The 12780-nt window shown below is 37.0% G+C and overlaps 3 protein-coding genes and 1 long non-coding RNA gene across 7 annotated transcripts in view; 3 read left to right on the forward strand and 1 right to left on the reverse strand.

Moving 5' to 3' along the window:
• The window catches only part of LOC144651862 (collagen triple helix repeat-containing protein 1-like), a 16075-nt gene extending 3755 nt beyond the window's left edge, over positions 1-12320 (forward strand). The window contains exons 2-4 of the mRNA XM_078511913.1: positions 10448-10578; positions 11314-11646; positions 11810-12320. Of these exons, the coding sequence (XP_078368039.1) occupies positions 10462-10578; positions 11314-11646; positions 11810-12163 (804 nt within the window). The 5' untranslated portion in view covers positions 10448-10461 and the 3' untranslated portion in view covers positions 12164-12320. The remainder of the gene's footprint in view (positions 1-10447; positions 10579-11313; positions 11647-11809) is intronic.
• Positions 1-12780, forward strand: part of LOC144651817 (collagen triple helix repeat-containing protein 1-like) — a 75758-nt gene that overhangs the window by 53521 nt on the left and 9457 nt on the right. The gene's annotated exons all lie outside the window — the stretch shown is intronic.
• Positions 1-12780, forward strand: part of LOC144651950 (uncharacterized) — a 39896-nt gene that overhangs the window by 7433 nt on the left and 19683 nt on the right. The window lies entirely within an intron of this gene.
• LOC144652030 (uncharacterized) overlaps positions 1-12780 on the reverse strand; it is a 32932-nt gene that overhangs the window by 2727 nt on the left and 17425 nt on the right. The gene's annotated exons all lie outside the window — the stretch shown is intronic.

Consider the following 12780-nt stretch of genomic DNA (forward strand, 5'->3'; position numbering starts at 1 on the left):
ATTGCCAAGGATAAGGCAACAATAAGCCTCGCTGAGAACTCCGAATTATTGGGATTGTTGTCGAATTGTTGGGACAACGAGATTAAAACTTATATTTTGACCACTCATGATTTTTTTGAAGACATAGTCTTTGAACACCCTTTCTTCATGTTCAACACCGCCTCTTTAAATTTCGCTTCACTTATCAATTATTTCTTTTCCAATTTTGTTTAACATTTTATTTCCTTAAATTCCGCTGAGATTCATGGCGTGGTGCTTCCAATGTTCCCAGTTCTTAAAGGATTCTGCCTTCTGACATCCGCAATAATAAGAGTTTTTCTTGGCCCTTAAATCAGTCATTAAAAGGACTTACACTGTGTAGTCATGAGATCAGAGAAAATCAGAATTAACCAAAAAAATGAATTTTTCTGCACTGTCCAAATATAGTTGGAACATACTCAATGTGTTTTCGTGCACGCGAAAAATGTAAGATTGATTCTCCTGGAGTTTTAAAAGGAGGAATTGCAGAAAAGAAAAAAAAAATCACTGAACCTGACTTGTCTGAAACGCCTAGTTATTTCTTTAAACGGAAAGACTGAATAGCAATTTGCACATGTGCTTCTCTCCAACTCGAGGCTTATCACTGCTCGGTGAAGATTGACTACACTCTTTTTAAAGGGACAGTGTCCGGGCTGATTATCGAAAGGTCTTTAGCCTCATTTCCATATTATATTGCCAAGTGCCTCCAAATATAGAAATAAATTGGATAAAAAGAATCTACATAGAAAAATATATATATTTATATATTGAGGAAGAAGTACAGGATTACAAGAATGGAAGTAGATTAAAGTTCATCAAATTTGATTTTGTGACGGGATGTCAAGCAATCACGATTGCCATTCTGGTGAAATTTTAAATCTTTTAATCGTTTTTCTTTTCTATGTAGTTGATATTTCTTTGCTTTCACAACTTTTGTTGTTTTTTATTCTATTGCAAAAAAATAAGGCAAGTTTATTGGAAGCAACAGGCCGTACTTATGAAAATAAGATATATCAGCCGGGACACTGTCCCTTTAAGAGAGGGGCGTCACAGCACATCGCGAAAATTTCGTTTCTAAATGCAATTTGATTAAAGTTTGATGCTAGGGTATAAAGAAGACCGGCTTTAACTGTTTTCTTTAGGTTATATTGCCAACAAAGTATCAAGCAAAGTTTCTGTAGCCCGACAGATTCTCGATTGGTACAGTCCCACACATTTACTAACATCGCATTAATTTACAAGCTTTCAACACGCTGAAAGGATTCATCATAGCTCTTGGATTTTGCGACGGAAGAAGTTCAGTTAAAAAACCACTGCCTTTTTTTAACTTGACTAGACAAGTGCAGGAAGAGGAAACTAATTATGTGTGTGCGTGTGTGTGTGTGTTTGCGCCATAATAAAAAGGACAAACATGCATGGACAAAATACTACAACGTTTGTGTCAGCATCCGCCCTGTTGCAAATAAATTCCGTACAATTTTATTTCTCTAATATTCAGTCCGAAAAGGATTTTACTGATTAATTTTTACAAGTTTTGATGTGTTTACGTTGGCAATCGTATTTTTAGTCCCCACCCCTTCTCCACCTCATTTGTATTAAAATGAGTCTATTCACTGCAGACCTTTTATTGCTCTTAAATTTGTCGAGAGCTCGCGAGCAAATCTGCTAGTGGAAAGCTCAAAATTCATTTAGTAAGGAAAGTACTTTGTTTTTTTTGTGCTCTCTAAATCAAAGGAAATTACTGAATTTTTATTCCTACATAATATCGCGCCAAGTTTGCCCTAAAAACAGAGGCTAGCACTATAAATCTTCTATTTCATGTCGATTGAAGAGTCGACTTTTTCTTGAGAGAATATACCTCAATAAAAGGAAGTAAACTAAAAAGGAAATCAGTCAAACTTTACACAAAGTCTGAGTTTTGGTGTCGAACTCGGTGACGAACTGCTCACGAATAATTATGAAATAAACGAGCGCGCGAGAACTGTGAGTCACGCGTGTCACGCAAAAGTTTGCGTGGAAGGTGAACCATTCCCGTTTGTTTAGTTGAAAAGCTTAATTAGAGTGAGTGAGATCATGATTATTTAATTCTACTCAGTTTTGCTCAGTTGTAGCTATCCTTTCTTATTCAGCCCCCCAAACAAAATTCCAATTAAAGAAGCTATACTATGCTGTATTAAATGGGCGGTTTATCTCCAGCTCTACAAAAATCCGTTAATCCGCCTTTCCCACAGTTGGCTATACAGAAACACAAGTGTTATTTATAGCGAGTAAGTTATAGCCTGAAGTGTTAATTACATAAATTAAAAACAGTCTATTTGCGATAGAAGTCCTGTCAAACAAACGCAGTCACCCGGAAATCAAATATTAACCATCAAACAATTCACTTATAACTGGCAAATATTTACATTGGAACACTCGAACGCGTGAAACAAGTAATCATTAGAACGTTTACTGGCGCTTTTCTTCCGAGAAAAATCAGCAAAAATAACCATCGTTAGCCAATCGAAAGAGCACCATAAAACGATTTAACATTTTCCAACTGTTTCGCTACGCGCTTTTCGAGGTTTGATTTGCATGTAGCGAAACCGTCTGACCGCCACGTAAACAGACTTTTAACTACAGCTTTTTACGTCTTTTACTCTATCCGAGTATTGAGAATATTGTTGCAAGTGACGATCAATACAGCAAGCACTCTGGAAAGGAACGGGATTCTCGAACTCTAAGAATTGAAAAGAAAAAACAGATCATCGCTATTCAAGCTTAATTAAGAGTGTGTCCATAAGAGGACCAGGCAACATGTGATACAGCTCATATCACCGATTTCGCCAAAACTTAGCATAAATGTTGGGTATGGTGAGCTATTTACTGTGACAAAACATCAGCTTAAAATATTTTATTCTCTTCAAGTTATGGCACCTTTTGCAAAAATGGCCATTTTCCACTAATTTATGCATATTTAATTAGCTGACTTTGATTGACCAGTTCCACAAGACAAAAAGACTTCAGAAAATAAAATTCACTGCATTATATTCTGTGGTTATTAGGCTTTAAGTACAATAATTCACTTCAACCGTCTGATTTGATTTCTTCTCCTCAAACGGTCTTTTGGAAGGTACAAATTTCGTACTGTTGGAAATAGCCTTTAACTAGTGCCCAATATCTCCCATGAGCAACAACTTAAATACATTATTCTACATGGGTAATGAAATCCATCTCTAAACTTCACAAAAATGCCACAAAATGTCTGGGGACTTCAATATTTTATTAGTATTGAGGAACTAAACACACGTAACTTAACGATTTCTTGCTATTTCATCAAAATTCACCGAAACACAGAAGCCATTTATTTGCCTCAATTTGGCATAAAATCAGTACAAAATAGCTAATCAAGCATAAATCTATAGATAACAATCAAAATATTGGCGAAGAAAAGGCAGTTAGGACATTTTTCGGAGCGTTTTCAGAGCCGATATAATTCGGCAATGTTGTGATAGCAAATGTAAAAATAGCAGCGAAAGATTTTCTTCAAAAGCTCGCTCAATTCAACATTTAGGCACATCAAAGTTAAGAAACCAGAAAGTAATACTACATACATGCCACTTATCGACACACAGATGCTTTTTTTTTGAAGGATTTGTTCTTCCTCGCTGCACTTCGATCCTTCGATCGATCTCAATTGACATGTACTGTTGCTTTGAGGCGCGATGAACTTAGCCAATACATCGTGGTTCATTCTTCGTGAAAGGTGTAAACAGGTTGTCAATAAAGTCATTCAAAGAGCTGTTCAAAGTTCACGGAAGGACACTTCTCTCAGCCAGTTTGAATGAAATAAATTTAACTGGAAAATAGACAGCCGCCATGTTGTATTTCTACCTTTGAGCCTGCTGTTTCAGTCAGCGGTACGGCCGTTCACTGGGGCAAGTACGTATTGTAGTCATCATATAGTTGTTTGACTAAATCCTATATAGAGATATTCATAGAGGGGATACATAGCCTAGCCCTACACAGCTATACACACCTATACATAGCTTAACACAGCTATACACAGCTATACACACGCGTGTTCATTTGCTTTTCCTTCGCAAATGTTTGTTTTCGTTGGAATAAGTAGCGGATGGCGTTATCTACCCTCTGAACAACCGGGGCTTGATCTTAGCCTTATAAGTAGTGTGCGTTTCTTGTAAAAGTGAGAATTTTTTTCAACTTCTCCATTGAATTTTTTTGATAAATAGTTGATGAGAAATACACTGGATGCAGTGTACTCTGAAATTGAGCTCTGAAATGTCGGAAACCATTAAATAATCAGAGCAAGTTTTTTCCATCTTATATCAGGTTAAAACTAGTATGTTTATTGTTGTTTTGTTGTTTCTGTCTTTTTGGGAGGTGGGGGAGGGGGTGAATATGGACATTCGAAGAAATGGCGGTCAGGTTGTCAGCCTGGCCTGTGTACATCTATTCCTTCTGTTCAAATCGTCTATATTATATTACACTTTGGCAGCTAGGAGACTGAATTTGTACCCACTCTATTTTTCGGGATCCCACAAACTTCTCCATCTGTCCATTTACCGATAAACGTCATTACTGCAGTTTTGTTTTAGAAAAGGGCTTTTATGGGGACAAATTTTTCCTCCTGAATGCCCACATTGCAAGTGACGAATTGCAGCTTCAAATGATAATTTTCTTCATCACCGACTCAATTTAAGTGGCTATGTGAGTTACAAAGACGCGAATGCAGACTTTTGTAAAGAGCTTAAACCCCGCATTAACACTAAACAAATTTATTGCAAGACTAGGACTAAGCAAGACGGCAAAACTTATTAGCTAATGTTTCAACCAGCACAGGTAGTCTTCTGTCTTCTTCGAGGTCAACGCGAGGGAAACCCGTTTTATTTTTTGTTGTTTTCTCTCTCTACATTCACACCTTTATAGATATATGTATATATTTGCTGCGTCATATAGACTGCGTCGCTAAAGGCATTCCGTACGTGAATACTTTGTTCAGTTCAGCACAGACGCTCCCCCAACTAAAGCACTTGCGCAAGAAAGACCACCTGCTACGATTACAAAACCTACCTCGCTATCCACCGGATAGTGATTTATCCCGTGGTAAACGTTATTCTCCAATTTTGCTGAGTTATTCATTTTTTCCCATTTATGCCCCGGGGGTAGGGGAATTTGGTCAAAAAATGTAATCGTTATGCGCGGTATTAATCACTATTTCCGCCAGGGAAGGGGAATTTGAGCAAGCAATAAAAAATACAAATGTCTGGAAAGTAACTGGGAGACGTTGACATTTTGATTTGTTTAACTGTGTAGCGTCTTTTATGCTAAAAATAATTGTTTATGTTCCAAAATGACGCTAAATGGCGGTATAAAACTGCTCCGACGTTTCGGCAATACTGCCTTCTTCAGGGTGCCACCCCAAAAAAGGCAGTATTGCCGAGACGTCGGAGCAGTTTTATACCGCCATTTAGCGTCATTTTGGAACATTAACAATTATTTTGATTTGGTTGCCATGCATGCCGACCGTTGAACATAAAAATCAAGAACTCTGTTTCGGTGAAAGTCAAATGGAACAGCATTTTTTCTGGAAAATCTCTTTGGAAATTGACGGAACGTCAGAAATTTTCTTACCATTTGTAAGGTTTCCCAGTTCTAGTCTCCCATCCTTCGGAAAGAAATAACAGGAAACTGAGCTACAAATGGTAAGCGACATCTATTTCGGTTAGTTTGCTAATTTTGGAAAGAAGCCTTTCAATTCCAACAGGTTCTCTCCAACAAATGGTAAGCACCCTAGAGTTTGTTCAGCATCACATTGCGGTAAACACGTCAAGCTGTAGCGGAGGAAATAGTTTTCCCTACGACAATTTGAAAATATTCTCATTTTTATCACAAACGCATCCAACGAACACTCGCAGAGGAAAAGCAAATGCTCGCGCGTGTGGTCACGCGTGATGGACGCGTGATGCCCAGTGAACGACCGTACCGCTGTCTGAAACCGCAGGCTCAAAGGTAGAAATTCAACATGGCGGCTGTTTATTTTCCAGTTAAATTTATTTCATGCAAACTGGCTGAGAAAAGTGTCCTTCCGTGAACTTTGAACAGCTCTTTGAATGACTTTATTGACAACCTGTTTACACCTTTCACGAAGAATGTACCACGATGTATTGGCTAAGTTCATCGCGCCTCAAAGCAACAGTACATGTCAATTGAGATCGATCGAAGGATCGAAGTGCAGCGAGGAAGAACAAATCCTTCAAAAAAAAACATCTGTGTGTCGATAAGTGGCATGTATGTAGTATTACTTTCTTGTTTCTTAACTTTGATGTGCCTAAATGTTGAATTGAGCGAGCTTTTGAAGAAAATCTTTCGCTGCTATTTTTACATTTGCTATCACAACATTGCTGAATTATATCGGCTCTGAAAACACTCCGAAAAATATCCTAACTGCCTTTTCTTCGCCAATATTTTGATTGTTATCTATAGATTTATGCTTGATTAGCTATTTTGTACCGATTTTATGCCAAATTGAGGCAAATAAATGGCTTCTGTGTTTCGGTGAATTTTGATGAAATAGCAAGAAATCGTTAAGTTACGTGTGTTTAGTTCCTCAATACTAATAAAATATTGAAGTCCCCAGACATTTTGTGGCATTTTTGTGAAGTTTAGAGATGGATTTCATTACCCATGTAAGAATAATGTATTTAAGTTGTTGCTCATGGGAGATATTGGGCACTAGTTAAAGGCTATTTCCAACAGTACGAAATGTGTACCTTCCAAAAGACCGTTTGAGGAGAAGAAATCAAATCAGACGGTTGAAGTGAATTATTGTACTTAAAGCCTAATAACCACAGAATATAGTGCAGTGAATTTTATTTTCAGAAGTCCTTTTTTCTTGGGGAACTGGTCAATCAAAGTCATCTAATTAAATATGCATAAATTAGTGAAAAATGGCCATTTTTGCAAAAGGTGCCATAACTTGAAGGAAATAAAATATTTTGAGCTGATGTTTTGTCACAGTAAATAGCTCACCATACCCAACATTTATGCTAAGTTTGGGCGAAATCGGTGATATGAGCTGTATCACCTGTTACCTGGTTCTGCCCTGTTCTCTCACGGGCACACTCTTAAATGAGCATACTGCTACTGGGTGGTATGTTAAAGAAAATAATTATTTGTCTAACTCCTAGCTCGTAGCAAAAAAAGTCTTCTATAACCATGGGGATGAATGACTTAAGTTCATTCGATGGGACGAATAATATAAGCGTCTAAACAAATATTTTTGGTGAAAACTTTTCATTCTGCTTGTAAAAATATAATACTACACAGAAAGCGTCCCTCAAAATATATATATAAATTAATTCACAAACTTGTTTTGTCGAGAATCATTTGACTCGAGGGCTTAACAGCGTCACAGCATGAGGCAAAGTGACTCGGCTGACAGGTTTAAAAATTACCACTAAATTTTCTCTGACTCGTGTTCTCTTTGCTTCATTATTTGATTGAACCACAGTTAATTCCATCATTCAGTCTCTTTCTTCTCCTTCAGTTCTATTAGGACACACAATTATACTAGAAAGATAAGCGATTGTTTTTTGTGTTTTAAAACTGCGCGGTAGAGTGCCCTTTTGAAAGTCCAATTTAAAAACAGCGTTTCAACTGATACAGAAGCCTTTTTGACAAGGCTTTTTTGGACCGTAAACTCGTGCATGAAACATCCCAAGTTTGCGTTTTTTTGTTAATGATATGAATCAACACTCCTGATAAGACTTACATTTCACTTTTCTTGCTTTTTTACGTCGGTAATTGTCGATTTTATAGTAGAATTACAATTAAGTACAAAACGGCTTTGCCGGGATTTATTTAATGTAAGAAGCTATCGCTGATCAGAAACTCGGTTTAAATTTTCATAACGGAGATTGAACTGAGTGACATTTTTAAATCCATCTTTTTTCCAAGTAAAAATGAGTCTCATCAAACAAAGCAACAAAGGATGCTAACGTTCACACATGTAAACCGACCAATACAGTTTCACAAGTCGTGACCGTCGATTTTAAACATAGTGAGTCTTGAGTAGGGACATTGATGGCTCTACTGAATTTGTGACACTTCTAAATGTTTTTCTCTGAGTTGGGTAAAGCGGCAATTTAGTGACTTGAAAATGTTCATTGCATTGTGGCGTTATTATAACATCAAAACATAATGTTGTACTTCAGAAGCGTAAAGAAAGGTGTTTGTTGGAGGGACTGTTTTACAAAATGGTATACGCGTCGTTCGGCTGAGTTATTTTGTGCTCAGAGAATCGAGAGAAAAATGCACTCCTGTGTTTAACTTAATTCTTTTTCAAGATTCTGTTTTGTTTGTTCTTAAAGAAATTATACATCACCTTTAAAACTATAAGTACAAGTCCAAGGGGAAAAATTATTCATCAAATTAAAGTATTTAACTTGAGCAACACGTCATTCTTCAATAACTTACAAATGGAAGACTTCATTTTATTGGACAAACTGCCAACAAAGAAATTGTTCCAGCCAATAAAATTCCTTGTAAGAAGGCAGCTTTGAGTCTAAACATAGATGTTATTATTTTACAAACTTGTTTTATCGAGATTCATTTTTCTCGTATTCCACTGAAGCAGCGACAAGATAAGAGTGACTTAGCTGACAGTGTAAGCTATTAGTTTTATATTTTTCTCTGCTCCTTTGTTTAATTTGATTTAGTGACAAATCTAACACTTTTTTCCTTTCCCCCAGTAAGAATTATTGTTTGAGACACGCAGATTTCTAGAAAGGTGAGTGATTTTTTGATGTGCCTTTTTAATCTTATGTCTCGCTCGAGTGAATTTTTGGACAACTTAACGTAACTGTTTGGCGAAAAACAAAAGCTAACCACAGATGATGAAATCCTGTTTGTCCAAGCATGCAACACATTTCAAGACCGTCAACTGGTGAAAAATTTTCCGATCCAGCTGCGCAACTTTGTTTCCAAATTATCTCGTTTTCTTAGCCTGTGTACAACCGTCCCGCACAGGCTACGTTTTCTCAGTTGTTTCCTCGTTAATTTTTCTCCTGCTATAAACAACTCATTAGACTCAGTAAAGACCAGTAAATTTCAATCTTTCTTTGCATTTCATGTGCTACATGTGTCGTGTACAGAATCGCTAATAAAGAACAAATTTGGTGGAAAACGTTTTGTATACTGAACTGTAATACACCGAAAATTAATGTTTAAAGTTTCAAATGGCATAAATTTAAAACGCATTTCTTGATGTGTTCAAGGTAGATTCATCTCGGTTTTTGTAAGTAAAACGAAGAAAAAACAAGTCTCTGATAACCGAACTAACAAAGAATACCAATTTAAACTCATAAAAATGAAAATGGACCAATAAGGTATTTTTATTGAAACATTGTTTTGCAACATGTAAAATTGTCTGGTGTGAGCACAATGAAGTTTCTTATGTAAGAGCATGAATTTCAACGTGTTTTTCTTTTGGTATAGGCTGGTTTCTTATAATGTTGTTTGCGCCAATTATTAAATTTCATGATGATTTGAAAATATCGATCGATATCATATAAACACGAGCCTAAAACTATTTAGAGTTGAGAGCGTCTGTTTTCATAACTGATTTGGATGTCGAGTTATTAGCTGCTAAAGAGAATCACGTGGAGAAAAATCCCTTGCTTATCCTTAATTTCATTACAAAATTTTGTTTTGTTTTGCCTTGAAAAATTGTACAAACTTTCTGAAATAAGGGAAGAAAAATATATTCATCAAAGTTGTCAATTTTTGCAACACGTCAGCATTTGATAACTTACGTATAGAAGACTTCATTTCATTGGTCAAATGGATACCAAAACAGACTGTTTTGGCCAATAACATTCGTTGTAAGAAAAAATAGTCTAAACATAGGAGTGTAAAGTTATTATTCGCAAACTTTATTTTATCGCGAATCATTTTACTGGAGGCTAAACAGCAAGAAGACTAGCTAAAGTTACTTGGCTGACGGTGTAAGCTTAGTTCCATTTACTCTGCTTCTTTACTTCATTTAGTGCCAAAACTTACATCCCCTTCTCTTCTTTTGCGTTCAGCAAATCCTTCTCAAATTGGTCAGAAACACAAGCTTTCAAGAAAGGTGAGTGATTTTACTCCAGTTAACCGCGCTACTACACCATATATTTTCGAAAATTAAGTCGGCACACAGCATGCGTTTATTCTGCAAAAAAGATAGTCAGAATTGAAAAGAAAAAGGGTTTTAACAATTTATCAAACGTACCCCAACCGATCTTTTCTTATCTTTGTAAAAAAGCGTTTGCTGCAGTTTGTAAGCAAAAATGGGTTAAGATTTCCCCCATGCCTTCATCATTGCGTCAATGTGCTTATTTTTTACTGAGTTAAAAAATCTGGTCTTTGCCAACTTTTTTTACTGCAGGTCGCGAAGAAGAAATGGCCTTCATTCCCCATAAAGTCTCTGTGATCTCCTTGTTGTCTCTGTTTGTGATGTCATTGTTGGTTTACTGCGCCACAGCAAATAACAAAACCAATCAACCATCCTACAAAATGGTAAGTGACATTTCATTGCGTTACGCGTCAGTGTAAATTTCTGACAAGAGTAAAACAACATTTCTTTGTAAATATCGATGGATTTGATTTTGAACATAATAGATCCGACCACATGGTGATGGTGTATGCATTGTTTACAGTAACACAACGGGCGTCGTTTGATGACTATTTTCGGCCATACCTCGTTTTATCAGACTTATAGGCTACTAGTTGTATAACGTGAGAATAATTGCATCCAAACTAAGAACAAGAATAGAAGTAGGGAACAGCTGGTTCTACTAGTAGGAAAATAAACTAGCTGTAACATTTTATAGGTCAGGGATGTGCTAAAATTTAAGTCTTGAAGAGAGGAAAAAAAATTTATGCCAAATGAAAAACAAAACCTGAAACCTACAGCAACAAATTTGATATCTTGACATTATTCATTATCTCGTAAAATTTTCAAATTTTTCATTGCAGAAATATTGCAAAATCAATTTTTGTAATAGTAATGTATACTTCCATACAAACAGCTCATATCATAATAACATATTAAATCAGTGTACAAGGGTAGTGGTAGAAGATTTATTTATGATCCATAGCTGTAATAACTTGAACTTTAACTCATAAATAAAAAAATAAAATAATCTAACTTGCACTAAAACCTAGTATATTCACCTGTCGTTGCCAAGATATCGGTCTTAACTAACTTTATCCTGATTTATTTCTTAAAACTCTTTTCTTATTCCAAAACAGCAACCTCCTTACTGCTATGGTGGTATCCCTGGTATGCACGGCAAGCCTGGGTCTCCTGGGGCACCAGGTCGTGATGGCCGTGATGGCCGTGAAGGAGCCAAAGGTGACCAGGGTAGCCCAGGGAAGACTGGACCCCAGGGACCTCCAGGTCCCAAAGGAACTAATGGCGCTAAAGGAGAACTTGGAGTCCAGGGTCCTCCCGGCCAAAAGGGGCTGCGTGGAGAGAGTGGAACAAGTGGAATCCCTGGGACTCCTGGTGCGATGTCTTCTAAGAACTGGAAAGAGTGCGCGTGGAAAAACTTGGATGACGAGAAAGACAACGGTCTGATCAAGGTGAACTGAATCAACAACTATACTAGAATAGTTAGCTAGAAATGAACTGAACGTAAAGAATCGGATAATTATTCAGAGCTGTCATAGAAATTGAAAATTATTAAGGAACTAAAGAATTATTCACTTTTTAAATTTATTTCTTTTTTATTAATTTTGTTTACAGGACTGTGTGTTCACCAAGAACTTCTCTGACACATCCCTCCATGTTTACTGGACTGGTGTTCTTAGAGTCACTAGCTGTAACAGTTGCTGCAAACGCTGGTATTTCATTTTCAACGGTGCTGAATGTGCAGCTCCCCTGCCAATTGACGGTCTTGTGTACATGTCGCAAACAAAGCCTCAAAATATTCACCGCGTCAACAATATTGAGGGGCACTGTAACAACATAAACAAAGGCAAGGTGCGCGTTGGATTCTGGGTCGGTAAATGTCCCGGATATGGAAGCTATAACGCCCAAACAGGGTGGAATTCAGTGTCCCGGATCTTTGTTGAAGAGGTTCCTAAACCTCAGGCTTAGATCCCGAGACAAAACATCCATTCCTGCATAAACGCTGATAATAGCACTGTGACAAGTTGCTTAATTTTGTAACGAGTGGTTCCTTTCATTACTGGGTGCTTTGTAATTGTTTTACGTTTGCTGTTTTAAATAAAAGGCAGGAAGATTGACAAAGAAATGGATACTTGTATGCTTTTTCTTTGCCGTGTTTGTGAAACTCTCTTTATGACATTTGTCCAGGAGTGACGCAACTACGAAAAGTACTAAATTTACCAAATTTTGCCTGCGAAAATTTCAAACATTTGTGCAGGCATAAAAGAACTACGATGGGAAGCTCACATAGCCCTAATGAAATTTGTGATGATCTTATAAAAAATGAGAAAATTTCGAAAAAAATTGAAACGACAATTTCCACAGTTCGGCGGATAACCAGCCTTGTGGGAAAAGGCCGCGTTTTGGCCACAAAAAGAGCTCAGAAAAGAGTATGTATAGTGCGCCTAGCTTCGGCGGCCATATTGCCATTTCCGGTGACGTCACCAGATATCCAGTTCTGGTTATCCGCCGCACTGTTCCACATGGAAAGACAAATTACCACTCAAAATTTTAGAAAACTACGTGATTCATTTACTAAGGACTTT

The sequence above is a fragment of the Oculina patagonica genome, chromosome 4 (assembly GCF_052425735.1).
Source record: "Oculina patagonica isolate OP01 chromosome 4, crgOcupat, whole genome shotgun sequence".
NCBI classification, from domain to species: domain Eukaryota; kingdom Metazoa; phylum Cnidaria; class Anthozoa; order Scleractinia; family Oculinidae; genus Oculina; species Oculina patagonica.